General features: G+C 33.3%; 2 protein-coding genes across 2 annotated transcripts in view; one reads left to right on the forward strand and one right to left on the reverse strand.

The window, feature by feature from the left end:
* The window catches only part of LOC108972696 (coiled-coil domain-containing protein lobo), a 194,348-nt gene that overhangs the window by 169,272 nt on the left and 3,167 nt on the right, over positions 1-21,909 (reverse strand). The window lies entirely within an intron of this gene.
* Positions 317-17,710, forward strand: LOC108972697 (protein distal antenna). The gene is made up of 2 exons (XM_018939413.1): positions 317-1,701; positions 14,831-17,710. Exon 2 carries the CDS (start codon positions 14,884-14,886, stop codon positions 17,020-17,022), a length of 2,139 nt encoding a protein of 712 aa, XP_018794958.1. The 5' UTR covers positions 317-1,701; positions 14,831-14,883; the 3' UTR covers positions 17,023-17,710.

Here is a 21,909-nt window from a genome sequence, read left to right on the forward strand (position 1 = left end):
ATATATATGTACACAAATATATGTAGCACATGTACCCATAGGTATTTAAGTATGTGTCCGTAGTGTCCGACAGCATAGTAGTCGCAGTCTCCGTCGAAGTCAAAGTCGTAGCGCAGTTATCGCAATCGTCTTCTATGTCCTCGCAGCCGTCGTTGACGCCACAATGGGTACCGTTAAGAAGGAAGAAGAATGCAAAGGATTGCTTTGCGGAGTGTCAGAATTGTGACAATGACCACCACTTTGCCAATATGAGTTTATATTCATACATACATATACTATATCTTGAAAAGGAGGTATTGAGGTTGACGTACATACATACATACATAGGTCCACACAATTACACGTGCTATATTATGTATACTCACACCTTATAAGGGTATGTGTGATTGTAAATATCTACATAGTGATGTATATGTATGTATATGCCATTTGTGCGAATGTATGGTTGACAGGACACAACAGCGAAATTGTGCCCGTGTAGACGCGCAATTGTCCGATACGGTCAGCGGATTACCTTCTTTACCGTCTTCTTCTTGCTGATTGTCAGCTGGCTACGACGTTGCTATCTTTGTCGCACGCTTACGTTACGCGCCGCTCGCCTATTAATCATTACATTTTTGGCTGTCACTAAAATCGGTGGTGTGGTTTAGCTTGGCTCAGCTTGGTCAAGAGCGCGCGCAACTGACCAAATGCCCAAAAGGAAGCACTGCAAACACGCGYATAAACACATACACTTTAATAAATTCATGTGCATGCACATGATATTACATACACACACAAAAACATTCGCACATATGCACACGTGCTCATAACCATGTTGTATCCGTTAGTAGTAAATTTGAACGCAACTACACTGTCGTACAATAAGGCGGTAGTTTCTGCGACGACCATCATGGTGGCGGTAAATTTGTGCAAATTCAAATACTTTCGCCGCTAAAATTAAACTTCGGCGCTCACTAGGTCCAGTTTAGCGACACTCGCGTTCGTAGTCGCGCTCGCGCTCATAGTTGTTGGGCCTTATTTACACTCGCGACAATTTGTCGCCTTACCGGTACGTCGTTCATATTCGAAGGTTCGCAAAGCACCGTTGAACGGAAACACAATCACATCCTTTGGACACGCGGACGAGACAACAGCGCCACGGTGAAGGCATAAAAAGGTGACAAAGTTACGATCAATATAAATAAATGTGCTTTTCCACGTTGCGGACATAACTACGCGAAGTGACAAATAATAAGAAGAGAATAAAACTCAATTTCAGTGAAAGTGTGATTATTTCTAATTTGATAACGTATATACTATGTAAATGTACGTATATATCAATATGTATACGAAACATGTATATTGATCCATATTAAAGTGAAAAATAGTTATTATAAAGCTACAAACATTCAATTGTCCAATTTTGATTTAGTAATTATGCTAAAATTTTCGCGATTGTATTACAAGTGAGATAGTGACGATATACATACATACATGATTTATTAAATTGTTTGAAAGGAAAACTGTTGCACTGAAGTGTGATTGATTACACTGCTTACATGAGTAAAAATAATAGTTGTACGTTATTGTGTGTATGTTACGTTTTGTATTGAAAATTTTATAACTTAGGCAGAATTAAAGACAAGCTAATAAAATATAAAGTAAGGAATTGCTTTGAAGCAGAACCTCTTTCATTCTTTGAACTGTTTCAAATAAACGGTAAGTATGATATTAAAATTTATTAAAAATTTAAGAAGTTTGAATTTAAGGGAAGGACATGACTTAAAAAAAAAAACGAAAAACAATGAAACTGCAATGAAGTATGTGAAGTTTTAAATGTAATGCAATGGCGTCACATAAATGTGAAAAGACAACTTTATGTACTAAACTTGGTTAAAATTGGTCGAGTAACGCGCTTTTATTAGTTTTCAATAGAACTGCTATCTGAGTAATGAGCGCGGTTATCATCGGATTCCACCAATTTCACACTGTATGTGCTATCACAATTTTAGCAGTTGTCAGCGTATTATTTCTATGTGAGTAAGGGTTGTTTTAGATTATCTGGGATTAAAACTGTTATTCTCGTTTAGCAGATGTGTCTTTTTACTAAATTTAACGATTTAGATACATTTACTTCTGGCTTATTTTACGCATTTTTAAAGAAATTTGTGCAATGATTGCTTAAAATAAAATAGTATTTCAAAAAAGTGCTGTCTGCATTTTCGATAAACTAAAATCGTAGGCAATTGAAAAACAGTTAGAGGAAACATGTAGGCATTGATCGCAAATTTGTCTTTTTTATTAATATTTTTTATGGTGCACACTTCTGGTTTTTGAGATATTTGTATTCAATTAAGTTCAACAATTTCATATAGGAAGTTAACATTCGCAGTTTGTGTGTTTATATTCATGACTAATACCCATGTTGCCCCATATTGTGTTGTGAAAAACTAATCAAAACTAATTTTTTGTTAATATATGTATAAAGGAACAATGGTTAAATAAAAATTGTATAATTAGAGATAAGTTCTATATTATTTTGCGATATAATTTTTTTTATGAATTGGCGGTCCACCACCGGGGTGTTCAGAGTTTTTTTCTGTCGAATTTCTTTCTGCACTAGATAATAATAAAGATGATAAGTAGAAATTTTTTTTTATTATTTTTTGACAAAGCAAAATATGGCAACACTAATACTTGTCATAAGTGTAAGTCACAAATCTTTTGAAACTGTTGGAACGCAAAATAGTTTATAAAATATATTTATTTTCTAAAAAAATGCGCAATAAATTTAAAATTTAGATATACATATTTCAATGTGTACAATGTAATTAAAAATATATTAATTGAAAAATATGTGCAATTTGAGTAAACATAGTAAACAGCGTGTATTTTACTTTTACAATTTTTTGAACTTTATATACAAATATCTCGAAAATTATAAGACTGAGGCGGGTTTATGTTTATACATATTTTTAATTCTGAGAACCTCCTCTATCCATCCGTACCATTAAATCACGGCTCCAAAAGAATCGTAATATTGCCGCAATTTTGACTATGCAGCTAATAATAAATAAATAGAAAATTGCTAGTTTTTAGAAATATTCGAGCACAATTTAAATGATGATGTAATAGCTGTAAAACTCAATGTTTATTTAATGTCCTATTTAGTCAATTGTCCCTAACAATAGCCTCTAGGAGACTATAGTTTTTGAAAATAAAAGTAGTACTCAACAATATTGTATATCCTATATTCAAATTATAAATTCTCCGTGACCAATTTCGTTTGAATGATTGTCAGGAATTTTCAACAAAACCGTTATATGTTGAGTGGTTAACATAGAGACGTATACACGGCTATTTTTTAACAGCTTTAAATGGCAGATACAAATTCAAACTCCAATGCCCGCATTTATAATATTGTAATTCAAATTATAGTTTACAATAACAAGTTTCCTTGCGTGTCAAGGAATATACATATGTACCAATTTTGATCATGATTTTTTTTTTTTAAGTTATCGCTTGCGCGAACAGACAGAGGGACAGATATTCACTCCATATTTAACTCGTCTTGTTAGTTATAATATTTAACTATATATCTATTTTAATTGGTTTTAGGTGGTACAAACCACTATACTATTATACTTTGTAGCAACATGGTGCGAGAGTATACAAATTTTGCAAAGAATGATTTACCAACGCAGGATACAAATTGTTTACTTCGTCAATAACTTAGTTTAATTTTGATTGTCTCCCTCAGCATTCTCTAGATATATGTTGCCATATTAAGGGATTAGTGTGGTACGAAGTCAACTAAAAGGCGAACAGCAGTATATCGATTAAGAGTAAGGTGATTAGTACGTGTAAAAAGTTATATTTCAAATTTAAACTTTTAATAACTAATAAGGAAAGGATTAATTTACTTCAATTTTATTTGTGTCCGAAATAATTATCTAACAAGTAAGGAAGGGCTAAGTTCGTGTGTCACCGAACATTTTATACTCTCGCATGACAAGTTTCATCAAGACATCTCAATTTTTACTCAAGTTACAGCTTGTAAGGGACGGATAGACAGACATCCGGACTTCAACTCTACTCATCACCCTGATCACTTTGGTATATGTAACCATATATCTGACGATATATGTATACCGTTATTAGCAACTTTATTGCGAGAGTATAAAATGACGCCCTCTGAATTACATGAAAATATTTGAGAGCTTTACCGATATTTTCGGTGAAAAATTAGGTTAGGTTAGGTTAGGCACTGAGTTCTTCGTGTTCGATATTAGAGACGTTGAAAAGTTATAGTCCCATCACGACAATTTTTCCACAAGGGATACCGCAGCTCAAATATTTGTGTAAAGTTTTATTTTGCTATCATCATTGGTTTCTAATGTATATACAGAGAAGGCATCAGATGGAATTCAAAATAGCGTTATATTGGAAGAAGGCGTGGTTATATACTGAATTTCATTGAAAGCGGTCGAGTAGTTACTGAGATATGGTTTTCGGTCCACAACTGGGTGACTCCACGCCCATTTTCAATTAAAAAAAACAATGGGTGCAGCTTCCTTCTGCAATTTCTTCCGTAAAATGTAGTGTTTCTGACGTTTTTTGTTAGTCGGTCAACGCACTTTTAGTGATTTTCAACATAACCTTTGCATGGGAGGTGGGCGTAGTTATTATCCGATTTCTTCCATTTGTTTTATACAGTTCGTATATGGAAATGCCTGAAGAAAACGATTCTATAGACTTTGGTTGACATAGCTATAGTAGTTTCCGAAACATATATAAAAAAAACTTAATAGGGGGTGGGGCCACACCCACTTTTCCAAAAAAATTACGTTCAAATATGCCCTCCCTAATGCGATCCTTTGTGCCAAATTTCACTTCAATATCTTCATTTATGACTTAGTTATGACACTTTATAGATTTTCGGTTTTCGCAATTTGGTAGACGTGGTAGTGGGCCGATTTTAGCCATCTTCGAACTGAACCTTCTTATGAAGCCAAGAAATACGTGTACCAAGTTTCATCATGATATCTCAATTTTTACTCAAGTTACAGCTTGCACGGGCGAACGGACTGACAGACATCCGGATTTCAAATCGACTCATCATCGTGATTACTTTGGTATATATAACCCTACATCTGACTCTTCTAGTTTTAGGACTTACAAACAACCGTTATGTGAACAAAACTATGATACTCTCCTTAGCAACTTTGTTGTTGCGAGAGTATGAAAAAGGGTTCCATAATAGCTATAAGAAATGTGCCTATGAAGGGTATTACAGCTTATTTGCGGTCAAAGATAAAATGTTTTCTTATTTTACTTCCGAATGTTCACAGTTATGCGAAATCAAGTCAGCCGAATGAGCCATTCTGATAAATTAAGTATATGATAGGAAAATCAACAGAGAACACCATTCAAAGGAATAAAGAAATCATTATCGGTTCACATGTAGATATGACGACAGGAGTAATTCATGCGGTCCACTTTCAATATTTTACGACCCCATGTTTACACGACCACTTTGATGTAAAAGGTTAAGTTTCCTTGACAACCTTGTCTACTCTTGTAACTTACTTATACTACTCTACAAAATGATATTCTATCACGAAAATTGGACTAAGTTTTCAAACGTCCGGCTTACTCAGCTGACATACCATATGCATCGGTCAATTTGTACGATATCTTACCAAATTAAGTGAATCCAGTTCATTTGATTTACCATAGTTCTAGCAGACTTCATTGCGAATATAACAATGTATATCTGAGTTATCTTCATAAACTTGTTATCAAGTATATGTACGTACAATTTAATATCATTAACTCTTCATAACCTACCTATAGTTGAGTGAGTACAGCTGCCAATCTACAACAGAATACCAAATACAATTTTATCAGAGAATGTCGTCAAGCTATCGCAGCCAATTTTGTATATTTTCGAACACTATAAACTTTTAATACGAGCAAACAGGTGGAGGTGTTAAAATGTACATTACTTGCGAAATTTATGGTTTGAATACGTTGAAACATAATGTACTTTAGATTTATTAATTTATGATCGTTCCAATATTTACCAAAAACTGGTATTAAAAAATCGTTGATTTAAAAAAATTGGTGTCAAACATTTTTTAAGAATTTACTTTGTGCATTTATGCATTTAAATTTAACATCTTTTGTTGGGTTAATTTAATATATTATATCTCACTTCAATTAGCTATGTTAAATATATGTATGTATGTAAATATTCCGGACGCGAAGCAAATCATATGATAAATATTACCGAGTTTATTACCCATAATATAACATACCAATTATTTTAAAGCTTCGTCGAATAGCGAATGTAAAATTCTTGCCCAAAACATTGATCGCAACATAGTATATAGTATAATAAAATTGTTGCCCTTACGGTTATTTGTATCATTTAAATCTAATTGAAATAGATATATGGTTATGTATATAGTATAAATGATCAGGGTGACAAGAGGAGTTGAATTCCGAGTGACTGTCTGTCCGTCTGAACATGCAAACAATACATGAATGGTGTCCCTAAATTATCGGAAGATTTAGGGTTTATGGCGGCCGAGGTTCGAAAATGCATAAACATATTCGGAATACTGTTTTTACATCGACAACTGTGAAGATATTAATTAAAGTGGCGACAAATTTAAATCTTATTTTTACTTTGGGGCACGTATCCCAAGGAGAGCATGTACTGGGTTTTCCTTTAGGGATGATATGATTTCGAAGGGTTCGTTTCTCCCATTTTTAGTAATTATGATGTGTATTTTTTTTATTTGAATTCAATAATATGTATAATTTCATCACGGACAAATATACGTAAGAACAACGTTTACAAATTATTCAATTCTATAATTAAAGTAACCGTTCTCCAATTGCTCTTTATTCGTCGAATTGTTGAAAATTTCGACCAATTTAAATTTAAAGTCGATATCCTTGTAACTTGTATATACACATCTAGCCACTTGTTTCTGAATGGTGCGGTAAATAAACAAAACTTTCGGTTCTATTCTAAATTATTCATGAACAACCATCACATTAACCTAAATTGGCAGTTTGGTGTAGTTTTTTGACTGTTTTCTAAGCATCAGTCCGTTGATCTGGTTCTAACAAGACAAGGCCACGTGCCACACAGCATGTGCAAGAACTGAAGTCTCAACAAGTTGTGACTTACACCATTAGACTACTCTTTTTGGGGTTATTTGGGATCAATTGTCTTAAGAAATGTACCAGACTCTCTTGAAGCTTTAGAATTTAATATTGAACGTGCTATTCATGATATATGACTTAATTTTGTGGAAAAGTACTCAAAAATCATCATCGAATTCTCTATCGGTTGTTCTTTCTTCCTCTTCTTTACTGGCGTAGTAACCGCTTATGATTTTAGCCGAGTTAACAACAGCGCCCCAGTCGCTTATTCTCTTCGCTACATGGCTACGTCGACTCATCAGATGCTGTCATCGTTAATGCCTCTGCACCATATAGCAGGACGGGAATAATGAGTGACTGTTTTGTTACTGTTCGTCGAGAGAGGACTTTACATAAAGTAAAAAACATTTGCATTGCCTTAACAACTAGTGTTTTTTTTAAGGAAATCGTATCACTCTGTACCTTGGAATACATGGGAGGTTGATATTGCATATAAGTGGAATCGGGCTATTACTAGGCCTACAAAATTTCAATAATTAAAAAGTAAGGAAGGGCTAAGTTCGGGTGTCACCGAACATTTTATACTCTCGCATGACAAAGTGATAATCGAGATTTCAGGCGTGGTTGTGAAACGATTTCACCCATATTTKGTACATGTCATCAGGGTGTTAAGAAAATATTATATAACGAATTTCATTGAAATCGGTGGAGTACTTCCTGAGATATGGTTTTTGGTCCATAAGTGGGCGACGCCACTCCCATTTGCAATTTATAAAAAAACCTGGATGCAGCTTCCTTCTGACATTTCTTCCGTAAAATTTAGTGTTTCTGACGTTTTTTGTTAGTCGGTTAACGCACTTTTAGTGATTTTCAACATAACCTTTGTATGGGAGGTGGGCGTGGTTATGCCTAAAAGAAACGACTCTATACAGTTTGGTTGACATAGCTATAGTAGTTTTCGAGATATGTACAAAAAAGTTAGGCCACGCCCACTTTTCCAAAAAAATTACGTTCAAATATGCCCTCCCTAATGCGATCCTTGGTGCCAAATTTCATTTTAATATCTTTATTTATGGCTTAGTTATGACACTTTATAGGTTTTCGGTTTCCGCCATTTTGTGGGGGTGGCAGTGGGCAGATTTTTCCCATCTTCGAACTTAACCTTTTTATGGAGCCAAGAAATTCGTGTACCAAGTTTCATCATCTCAATTTTTACTCAAGTTACAGGTTGCATGGTCGGACGGACAGACGGACAGACGGATTTCAACTCTACTCGTCACCCTGATCACTTTGGTATATGTAACCCTATATCTGACTCTTTTAGTTTTAGGACTTACAAACAACCGTTATGTGAACAAAACTATAATACTCTCTTTAGCAACTTTGTTGCGAGAGTATAAAAACCAATAAAGTGCCGTAATGAACCTACATACAACTTAAATTATAAAACTTTAAATTTGTAAGGGAAATCGGATGAAAAATGTCTGTGAATGAAAAATTACAAAAAGAGAGCTTGTCCCGGCCTCTAATTGGCCTACGTGCATGCCACTGAAGCGAAATGATATTGTGAATCTATGATTTATAATACACATAAATTTATGTAGAAAGATATCAAATTTCATTGTGATCCATACGGTTTCCCAATTATAAAGTGAAAGATTTGAACAGAATTTAAAATTGTAACAAGTAGTTGTAGGCCAATTTCACCAGTCTTTCCTTACGTACCAGCTTTACAGTAAAATTAAACTWTCTGACATACTTCGTTTGCAAGTGAGTAGTCAAATTTATTAGTTTTCAGTATTACCTGAATTTCCAGTATGTTGAAAGAATGGAGAGGGTTGTCTTTAGCAAGTTTGGTTAATATAGCTTGAGTGTTTATGAATTTCTTTAATCACATACATATGTGTCTCCTCCCTCTGATTCTCTTTTCCAAATTTATATTTTCGATTAAGTGCAAATAATGACCTAATTTTATTTCATATCTATCCCGATTAGTGTTAGGTGTTACCAGTAATTGTAGATAAACCAGAGTATTGTTAACAATATTTGGCCTTCATAAAACTTGAAGTAAATATATTAAGACGTGAAAGAGGATAAAAATTTCTAGTACGCAAACGAAGTGCTCAAAATTAGGCTATTTAATATTATGGGATCTTCTTTCACTTTTTAATTATTTACTCAAATTTTGGCAATTAACTATTATGGGATCTTACTTCACATTTCAATTATTTTTGTTGTCTTCGTTTTTACCATATCCAGGATTGCAAACATATGTAAGTCATAAACTTTCTTTTACCACAAACAATTCTTGCGGATTTGTATGCAAATCCCAAGGTCGCGTTATATACGACAAATCGAAAACAATTTCATATGGTTCTACATTGAATATCTTATCTTTTCGTATATTTCGTAATCAAATTTCTTCAGGATCCCGATTTATGAATTAGAGTTAATAATAAAAACGAATTTCATGACACACATATGTTATGGGTATAAACAAACCTGCACATACATATTTGAGCAATACGTATTTATGTATGTATTTTATTCGTATTACATTATCATCCAGCAGTATCAGCTGATTTTCATTCACAATCCCGGAAGCAAGTAAATAGCACAGTTCACAACTTCTAACTATATATACATATATATATATATATAAATACATATATATTATATATTTATGTGTCTACGTGAAAGCATATGAGTATAAAACGAGGGAGAAAGGAATTATCATCTGATTCGCATTTCTATTTTAGTTCTTTTTTATTGCATTGTCTCGTCACAACAAGCTAAGCATATAAAAGACATAAAAATCAGTATATGGCACACTGTTACAATATTTATACACATACAAATTAGTACGTTTGCAACGGAGCTCAGAGCTAGCAATGGACCCATAGCAAAGCATTGAGAAGCTACATACAACACATTTTTTCTTTTCTCTTATATTTTTATATACTCCGGTGTTTACATATATACATATAAAATGAATGAACTATTAATACCAAGTAATATATACATATATAATATACTCAGACATATACACAAAGCATTCCAAGATACAAGTACCAGTCTTGAATAAAGACTTACATATACCATACATATGTTTTAAATAGTTTCCTTTGTTGACCTTTATTTGCCAGACTCTAATGCTGTCATTGGATAGTAAACTTTTATACATATGTATGTTCAAACTTTTATACTTATGCACAAATGCATTATGCATTCATAATGTTTGTACTACGTTTACCCACGCATTATTATTACATACTATATATTATATATATATTCCTGTGCCTTACATTTATTCATACATATATATGTATGTATGTATGAATATTTTCACATTTAAATACCCAACGGTGGAGATCGTCAGAAAAGTTTATAGAAATGTAATAATAAAATTATAACGACACATATATGTTCATATCTTTGGAAAGTTATTAATTCACTTACAATTATATTAGCGTAGTCACTTTGGTTGATTCTAAACAGACAAATGGAAAATATATTTAACGTTCCATTTTTTTGTACGTTTTTAGCAAAAATAACATATACTATACATAGATATTTCAGAAATAATATTATGTTTCTATAACCAATTACACGTAAGATTAGAGTTTTTTTTTTTGGTTTTTATAATATAATATTTCTCTTGATAGCGTATTTTTCATTGATAAAATATCCCTGATAAAACCTTTCGCCTTGCGCGTTACCCATATCAGCAGCTTATGTATTTCTAAGATCATAGTACAAGCCAAAGTTCTATATGATATTATTAGATCATTTATCAAGGCTTTGTAATTTCCCTCTACGTAGAACGTTGCAGATAATTTCAACTATCTTGGAACCAGCGTAAACACCACCAACAATGTCAGCCTCGAAATCCAACGCAGGATAACTCTGGCCAACAGTTGCTACTTCGGACTGAGTAGGCAGTTGAGAAGCAAAGTCCTCTCTCGACGAACAAAAACCAAACTCTATAAGTCATAATTCCCGTCGTAGCAGAGGCTTGGACGATGACAACAACTGATGAGTCGACGTTGCGAGTCTTCGAGAGAAAAGTTCAGCGAAATATTTATGGTCCTTTGCGTGTTGGCCACGGTGAATGTCGCATTCGATGGATTGATGAGCTGTAATAGATATATGACGACAATGACATGGTTCAGTGAATTAAAAGAGAGCGGCTACGCTGGCTAGGTCATGTTGTCCGAATGGACGAAAACAGTCCAGCTCTGAAAGTATTCGGCGCTGTACCCGCCGTGGGAAGCAGGGGAAGAGGAAGACCTCCACGCCGTTGGAAGGACCAGGTGGAGAAGGACCTGGCTACSCTTGGAATATCCAATTGGCGCCACGTAGCGAAAAGAAGAAACGACAGGCGCGCGTTTGTTAACTCGGCTAAAATCGCGTAAGCGGTGTCTACGCCAATTAAGAAGAATAAGAAAATCAATGCGGACAGTCCCGCTTCGATTCCGGCCTTGGAGTAAAAAATTACTAGTGCCATTCGTCAGTTACCAGGCGAAATGCTCGAACGATGGATGGACCATCTGAAACGTAGCCGCGGCAAGCATTTGAAAGAGATAATTTTCAGTAGTTAAATGGCAAGAAAATGGATTTCCGAATGATAATAAACATTCCACGTTAAATTTGAAGTTTCTTTATTTTTTCTTTAAAAAGTAGGATCACGTTATTCACGTTTACGAGAATCCATTTTTTTGCAAACATTACATAAAATAAAATTATTTTTTGAAAATCTATTGGCATGGCATACCCTCGAATAGGTTCAGTGTGCATATCTCACAAACCATTACAGCTATTTGAATCAAACTTGCCGAGAAAAATGTTCCTAATACATCTTCGAATACTGTAAAAGTAGAGAAAATGAGATGAAGACCATGCCCACACCACATATAACAATTATGTTGAAAGTTATTAAAAGTGTAATATAATGAGTCGGAAAATTAAACGAATTGACTTCATGGAAGCTGGTGTTAAAATTGAACAATGGGCGTGGTATCGCCAACCCTTGGCTAAAATCTTATATCTCAGGAACTATTTTACCAATTTGACGCATAACAATATTTTTATTTATTTATTTATTATTGAAATAAAAGTTTTCAGACAAAAGCGTAGTTAAAGTATGCAATTTTACGTCGAAAAATAGTGGAACTYAACTCGTACCATAACTTTTCAAGTTCTCAGATACCGAATATGTAGACCTTAGTGCTGATAGAAGTCTGTATAAGAATGAAATTGGTCAAGATAGTGGTCTGAAGGTCATATCCCTGATAAAATGACTTCCGACTGATTTTTTCCTCGTAACATAATTGGTTAAATTTTTTACACGGTTATAGGCAAGGGTTGTTCAAAATCTTTAAGAAATATAATAAGAAAATAATATAAAACCATCAAGCAGAGGATCTTTCCACTATAATTAATGGCTCAGAGTACCAAGCGAAAAAACCTTTTTGTTTTGCCCACACTAATATAGGCAGATTATTTCACAAATATTACGTAGGTCTCATTTGGTTGATAAGGTTGATTTTAGTAGAATAAATAGATTTCGGAAACGAAACAAAAAGAAAAAGTAATTAAGTCTATTTTCATTAGTATAACAAATAGGATTGCAATTCATTGACGATTTTTTCGAGTGAATAAAGTGAAGTGATATACATATAATATATATTTCCTCGCTTTGAGTCGGTTGGTTATATCCGAATCTTAGTTCTCCTCTTGGTTGAGGCAAAACTTATATTCAGATAAAGCATATTAAGCGAATGCCTATTATATGGAAGGGTGGAAAAAGTCCATATAACTAACTTATTTTCGGAAGAAATTCACGGAAAGACGAATTATTTTCCAAACTTTTTTTGAAAACGCTTGAGAAATTTGAATGAATTTAAACAAAAAATATCTTCAGATATAGGATTATACATTGCACTGTATTAATAACATAATTTCAGCTAACACTACTTTTTATTATTTAATTGTGTAAAAATTAAAATTCTCTAATTACCACTTCAACATAAAAAATATATGACTTTTTTGCTTTGTGCCAGAGCTATTCATAACGAAATCATCTTAATTAAATTAAAAGAATAGCATATATGTACATATGTATGTCATATATATGTACATATCAAAAGGGAGTAACATGAATTTAATTTATGTCTCATAGTTATGACTCTTTATAAGTTTTCAATTAACCATATTTTGTGGGCGCAGCAATGATGGGCTACTCTGAAATGCCAACCTACTTATACCACCAAGGAACACATGGACCAGAAACACAACTAGTATCGTCGTTTTTATTATTGTTATATATGTACATATGTATATAACTCTATATAACTCTATATACATATCCATCTCGGATTAATTTTATGTGCCACAAAAAAGATGCAACATGTTGCTATGAATTTGTTAATAATTACATGCGAATTGATGTCTCTTCAGCCAAACAATACCTGTTTAATTTTTAACCATATTCAAATTTTCTCTTACAATATCTCTTGTAAACTATTTCTATTCAAGAGAAATTTATACTTCTCTTATTCAAAATGTCTCTTGCGTTAATAAATTACGTATCCTAGCATTGCATATTGATTCCCCACTCGTTAGTTTAAAAGCAATCTCCTGCCTCTCTTCATATTTTTGGGCGGAGCTAATGCTAATATGAAGTGGTTGTTTTTGCTAGGCTTCTATAATGTAAGACAGTTTGCCACAAAATGGGGAGCCATATGCCTTGTGCATACCTGTTTTCATGATTTGCCTTAATGATCCCACTGTGAGTTGCAACATATGTACATATATCCACTGTGACTACAGTTGGTTGACGAACGAACTCGAACAAACATGTTGCGCTCTTAGTATTGTGTTAGGGTTGTATATCTCTTTGGCTGCAATGAGTGCAATGAGCGTACAGGTAAACAAATCATAAATCTTTAGTCACGTGCATAAACGCGACTCCCAGGCACCCGACGTAGAGCCGACGAAATTTCGCTTGTTGCTTATTCGTAATTTCGCGAGGAAATGTATGTCTCCGCAGTCGCAACTACGGTTGTATGCAATGCGGTGTCGAAGGAAGCGCACCAATTAGCATTTTCCATTTCAGTGTGTTGCATTGTCTTTCGTCCACTAAAAAGTAATACGCTATGACTGCGTATCAGCGTTGTTATATGTAAATTTAGATAAGGGAGAACAGCAGGCGTTACTTTTGATATGGTGAAGCTTGTACCAATGACTGCCTGGCAAAATAAAATACCTTTATATATTTATACTCACTTTGCATAACATACACTTACTTACCAATGTGAGGTCGCATGTTCAAGAAAAACTGTTTTAACACGTTTACATACGACATGTATAAACAGCGTGACACGGTTTTGTTTACACAACTGAAAGTCACGGATATATAATAAAAACTTTTTTAATATTTTAAAAGACTGGCGCATTTCTATTGGATATAGATAGTAGTACTGTGGCAATCCTGCCCCAGTATGTTAATTTTTGAGGAGAAAACAACCCTTGTATACAGCAAACATATTCTATTCCTTCAGATAGCGAATTTTAATTTCTTGCATCTCTGGGTATACTGATAAATGTATGAAAGATCTTTAAAGTATTTGTGTGACATACTGTTACTAATATATTTTCTCTTTTCCAGAATTCAAACTGTTCGAAAACGGTCTRAAGTTGGATATCTCCAGCTATTCCCATATGAATATTCGGATGACTACAAAGGGCAAACGCCCATTGCGTAGTTTGACTCCAAGTGATAAAATCAACGCCATTCAACGAATTCATGATGGAGAGTCCAAAGCATCAGTGGCTCGTGATATTGGAGTCCCAGAATCCACATTACGTGGGTGGTGCAAAAACGAGGATAAGCTGCGTTTCATGTCACGACAAACTGATAAAATAACAGCTGATTCCTTGGCCGAAAAGCTGGGAACATCGCCCGCTATTCTCGTAGGACCTCCCGAAAAACGTCAAAAGTTGGACGGTAGTTCTGTACCCTTCATTTATTCTAATAAAATTAAATTTGATGATATGATGTATAGACGGTCTCCGCTAAATGGTATTGATTATGCGTCAAGCAAAACACTTTCAGAGATTACTTTCAATGGCTTGTCTACGGACTATGTTGCTTTCAGCAGTGCTGTAAAGAATAATAAAAGTTTTGGCACTGACGTATCACGTCAAACAGATCCAGCAAATACTGCTATAAGTCCACTCACAAGCCTGTCTCACCTTTCCGGGCTCTCTGGCCTGGCACAATCACCTCTAGCAATTAGTTTCAATGAACTTACATCAAATCTAAATATTTTAGCACAGTTAAATCCTGGACTGGCAGCAATGTCTTGTCTAAATGAATTAGGAGCTACAACAAACCCATTACGTAACGCAAAAACAAAACCTCAACAATTGGAAAGTCCTCAGAGTGACTGTGGAGATCGACAACAGGGGTTATCTGTTAAAAATTGGGCGAAACAAAAATCCCCATCATCGACTTCAGAAGAATCCTGTTATGGACTTAACCTACGTTTAAATGAAGATAATAATAAAAACAAAATTAAATGCCCTAGCCCATCTCTCGCACCATCGCTTTCTATTTTATCAGATGATCCCTTAATTTATTGGTTGAAGTCTCAGCAAGCAGTGTTGGGACTGAATAATATATATCCATCGCAACTGGCACCGCCAATGGGGACTTCAAGTCCACCTTTGCGCTCTTCAACACCACATCAATCAGCGAAACTTCATGTCACGACCCCACTAAATGTTTCTGCATCAATGACCTCATCGACTGCACCTTCTTTGGATGGTAAAAACTCCGCATGGCTTAATTGGTGCAAAGCTTTGGGCGCTAGTCTTAATTCGTTAGCACCAACTACTGCGAGCGCTGTTTTTCATGGCCCACCTATAAAACAACAACATCAACCGTCTTCCATTGCGACCAATTCAACAGATATTGAAACTACTGCATTGACATCAAATATATCCACTCATAGTTCTCAATTGGAAAATATTCTATTTACTCAACTAACAAAAAGTATTGACAGCTGTTCAACGGAAAGTTCAACAATACTGAACAATATCCATTCTACCCATATGGAAAATGTAGATTCTTCAAGCAAGCCCGAAGATCTATCAGCTCGCACGGTAAAAAACAATTTAACAGCTACTTCGCCATCACCGACAGTACCAGCCAAGAACTCAACACCAAGCCCTAACACAGGAAAAACTTTAGTTCCTACTCCAATACATAGCCCAAATGAGCAATTAATAGTAGAAGCTCCCAATTCTCCCCTTTATAATGAAGAAGCAGAAGACTGCGGTACAAATATGTCAGATTGCAAGGACGTTCTGGATAATTTATTGTACAAAATCAATAACAATCCGTCTGTAATTTCATTAAGTAAAGCTACTACTCCGACAAGTGTCGAAGGTGCAGATGATGATGGATGTATAAGCGAATCTAATATTAGCTATGGAAGTGACAATCATCAACATAGTAGCGATGAAAATGTCAATAACAACAATCATTCCAATAAAACAGATGAAGAAGAACGCTTTAAATTTTCGGCGTTAAAAAAAGAAGATGAAGATTATGAAGCCATAAATCATGGAGAACAATTTCTTAAATGGTTAGAAAACTGTAGCAATCCTCGCATAACGGCGTCACATTTAATGCAATTGAGATTCCTTATATCAGCGCTAAAATCTAATTGCGATCCTAATGATGAAAGTAGCCTGCATAATTTAAATAGGAGTAGTACGGAAAGAGCTCCTGAAAATATTGCTGATACATTGGAAGATAGTAGTCTTATAAATAAAGGACGTCGTCGAAAATAGGAAAAACCAAGATCGACAACAATAGACACAAAATCCGGAAATCCAAAAGAGAATATCATACATTATGAAAATCTTCAGAGTTCTTCAAATGATATAGTAACCTTGAATAGGCATTCAATTTTATCGATATATAGTGTTAATACTGAAATCACTGGATAAAGTCAAAGGAAGGAAGGAAAGCAAAAAATATAGCTTAATTTGTAATATCGATAGCGAATCTGTTGATTGAGATATCTACGTACTACTAACAATATATTTACGTTTATTTACGAATATATATTAAAACTATTTACATACATGCACAACGATATTTTTACTGTCTAAATTGGAATTGCATTCAATTTGCTCCTTTGTCAAAATAAGAGTACTAACAAATGTAACGGAAGAGATAGTGCCGTAAGGTTTGAAACTTATTCTGATATTGAACTCATGTAATGACTTTTAAAGAAGTAATGAAATGTTTGAAGAGAATTTAGGTCGAGCTGAATTCCTAAATTCCGTCTTCTATATATTACTTTTAATACCAAAACAAAAAAAGTAGTACACCTTTTATTGGTTCTAAACCATTTGTAGCTTTATATACATTCAATACATATGTATTTAAATGTACGCTTAAGTACTCGTACAAAGTTTTGAAGAGGAAAACCTACATATGTATGTATGTATATGTGACAATATGTTAAATCAATTGAAGTGAAAAAATATATCGTCGCCTAAAATACAAAATAACATATGATCAAAAAATTTGAAGTTGCAAGTTTCATTAAAATCAACCCACTACTTCAAATTAATACATATGAGGACATATGTCCAACATTTTAAGGTTCTGCTATCAGATAAAATCCTGTTTTAACCAATATGTAAATTTTTTCTCACTCATCTTTCATTTTATAAGATGTACCATTTTTTCCCAGTAAATTTCCGAAAATGTTACGTTATTTTGCATTTTAGATACCGATATGTAATTCCGTATGACCTGGTATTAGTAAAAAAAATCTCTTTAAAACAGAAGCGATCAATTATCATAAGATATATGTATGCATGTACATATATGCATCTGACCAATTATTATTTAAAAATCAAAATTCTTTGTTTTGCCTAAGTCAACTACTTAACGAATTGCCATATATGTATGACTACTACATATGTATAAAAATAACGAGCTTATTTATATCAATATATATACATACATATGTACATATGTACTTACAGACATGAATGCACACCTCTTGATTTAAATGTATTTTCTATATGAAGAGCTGTTTTAATTATCGATGTGCATATGTAGTATTTACAATTACATACATATATTGAATTTTTATTCATAAGATCTTCCTTTACTCTGAAAAACTTAAAATTGTGGTTCTCATTTTTTATTTATATAGGTTTAAAACTAATAAATGTAAGTATTATAGTTCTAAATGATCCAAAACTTTATGAAATGTTGTAAGAAATTTTGCATCCCTGCATGCATAAGATTTCAAAAAAATTTTATATACGAAAAAATGTATAATATATTATTTTTTGTACATATATATAATTAAAATTAAACTAATTTTKATGTGAAAAAATTATTAATTTAGTTTTGTATAAGTATTAGAAAATTTTTATCGAAATTTAATATTATTGGTTAATTTTAAATTGAATTTTCTGATAAAAAATCTTTTCAATTTACAAATATGAATTATGTATACAATTTTTTAATGGCGGGAACGGGTGCGTGTTTCGAATTGTCAACTTGGTAAGGCACTAAATATTAAATATAAATGAAGAAACGAACAGAATGAACATTTTTAAGCAAACACGACCATGAATTTAGAAGAAAACTGTGATGTTCTTTGCAATTTAAAATCGTATTCTCAAGATCCATGAAACTTGTTTCATTTGCAAACATGAAAAACTAGCTGGGAAGAAATTTGAGTCAAATGATGCATGCTTTCCAGAAGTAAATATATTGGAAAGTTGCCGAGTCAAACGTATTAATCTAAAAAAATATGTTAAGCAACTACTTAACGGATGTTAACTAAATTTGTGCGTACCATTAATCTGATATGTTTATTTAACATAATAAAGTATTTAAAYCCCTTCTGATTAATTGCTTTGAAATTTATAAATAAAGCACGTATTAAGACACAGAAATACAATTGTGCAAAAATAATTCGTCTGAATTACAAAGCATTTTTTGCTCAAACTTGATGCTAAAATATTATTCGATATTTAAATATATACACTCGTGGCCACGCAAACCTTATCACTCAAAACCTTCATGTATTGTGCATATTTGACAACACTTTATGGCGGTAGAAATAAGTTAATGGCACGTTATTAATCAAAAATATTAAAAATTAAAAACAAAACACATTCAGGAATTGATAAATCAATTGACCGATAGTAAGCTTTACAAAATGAGCTCAAAATGTAAGAGACTGAAAAGCGATGAAAAAATAATATTTTTATATTTTTTGAATTTAATTTCATTTACACTATAATTCAATTTAATATTTTTTTTTTAAGAAACACGAAGCTTAGTCGGTGTATCACTTTAAAAATAATAAAATCGGCCACTTTTGTATAAACACAGAAAAGCTAATTTGTGTTTTACTCATTAAACGTAATAAATTAGAAACTATAATTATAACTAGATAATATAATTTAGTTTACTTATGTTCTTTAAAAACATAAAAAAAACAAAATTTAAGAAAAGCCCGATCGAACGAAAATGTCCGAAAAAAATTTAAAATATATAGTGGTAAGGTTTGCGTGGCCACAAGTGTATGAATGTAAAAAGGGATTTTCATAGTTTGGATTAAACTTTACAAACATGATGACATATGTCTACGAGTTATCCCAGTATTATAAACTATTGGTTCGTCTGTCTATTCTTCAAATCAATATTTTAATTATATTTAGAAAACATGTAAGCGATAACATTTTCCAATCATTCTGACAATTTTTGACTGGGTGGGGCAAAAAGCCGGTATTTAAACATAAAGGGAGCGCTATCATGACTTAATGCTTCGTGAAAAGTTGCAAATTGAATGAAATGATTGATTCCCTGCTTTTGAATGAATATGGCTGATTGTTACGGTTTTTAAGACTTTAGAACCTCTACCTCTTACAAGCCAAAATCACCACTTCTAAATTATGCAAACCATTTTTGACACGCTTGTTGCTTAATCCTCAAATGAATGACATATAGTGAAAACGATGCACAAGTACAGTAACTTTCGCTCGCATACTTTCGTTATGGTCCTTATTAGGGTTTTCAACTCAACTGCAATTTTGTTTAAGTTTTGAAATACGGTCTTATGGGTTTGAATTCAATCCATCAAAAACAAAATCGGTTTCAATTCATTTCAGTCAAACTTCAAGTTTTTGGTATTAAGGATTTCAACTCTGTGTCAGTAGGGTTGAATAGAGTATCAAGTTTTATTTTCAACTGCTAAAACGCAGTTGTTGTTAAACATAAATGAATTTACTTAGGAAAAATATTATTAGAACACGGATAATGGCAGCACGGAAATGAAGAGTTTAGGGTAACTTACATTCAGCTCATTTAGCAAAAAACAAAATTATTATTATTATTTATTAGGGAAAATATACAAAATATTAAACCTAATAGTAAGAAATGAGTACAAGCTACTATGGCCATCGCCTCCGATGTAATAGTATTAAATTACAAAGTTTATATTTTATTATAAAAATTACATTCTTTTAGAAAATTACATATATTAACAATGTTTGCGAAAGATGGTGTATTTAACAATGTTTGATATTTACTAGAATTAAAGTGTTTTTGCCTAATCTCTCTAGTGCTGGACAGATATTGAATATATGTTCCACGGATAATGTGCTGGGGCAGAATGGGCAGGATGGTGTAGAATTGCCGCCAAGAAGATGTTGGTGAGTGATTTGAGTGTGTCCGATCATTAACGAGTGAAAATTGTTGCTTGCTATCAATGTTTTTGGGGGTAGCGTACCTTTTCACGTAGTTTGTTTACGATTGCGTATTTGTGTTTAAATTTCTTCCAGTCTGCATCTTTCTTTTCATATACATATGTGTCTGCTTAAAATTTTACTGAGGTCATTTTGGTCTTGCACCTCGTTAAGAAAAGTGGGGGCAGATTCGAAGAATCTTGCCGCGTTGTCAGCATATTCGTTCCCAGGAATACCAACGTGACCTGGCACCCAGAGAAGAGCTATTTTTCTTTTATATTTAATGCAAATATCTCTAATTTTAGATATTACTATGGAATTATTTCGTATGTTGGGTATGGCGTTCAAGGAGGAGAAGTTGTCTGAGCAAATAATTAATTTGCCTTTTTGTAAGATAGCATATTTTAATGCCATATATATTCCAACTGCCTCGGCGGTAAGTACGGATGAATATGATGGAAGGATTCCGCCAGTAATAGTTGTCCCGTTAGCTGTGCTAACAGCATGTGCAGTATTAGTTAATTTGGACGCATCTGTGAAAATTTCTTTAAATTTTTTATTCTTATAGACGTTAGTTACTTCTAAGAAGTTTTGTTGAAAAACTGTGTTACTGGTGGTGGATTTTTTGAAATTATGTAGAGATGTATTTATTGAAACATCAGTAATCAGCCATTCAGGGTGAGTGTTGGTTGTATAAAATTTCGATGGGATATGAATATTAAAAGTTTATGCAAACTGAAGACAGCGGCGGAGGATAGACTTGAGTTGAAAATTCCTTTTGTGTTTAGCTGCAAGCGTTATACATTTCTGAATGCCAGTGTTCGGAGAATTAAGTATTTTTGGAAGAAGTTGTATCGTTTTTTCGTAAACTCTTTCCTTTATTGACGGTAAGCCACTTTCTCCTAAGACACATTTAGTTGGTGATGTAGGAAAAGCGTTTAAACTACGACG

The sequence above is a fragment of the Bactrocera latifrons genome, unplaced genomic scaffold, assembly GCF_001853355.1.
Source record: "Bactrocera latifrons isolate USDA-ARS-PBARC rearing strain unplaced genomic scaffold, ASM185335v1 scaffold_417, whole genome shotgun sequence".
Classification (NCBI taxonomy): domain Eukaryota; kingdom Metazoa; phylum Arthropoda; class Insecta; order Diptera; family Tephritidae; genus Bactrocera; species Bactrocera latifrons.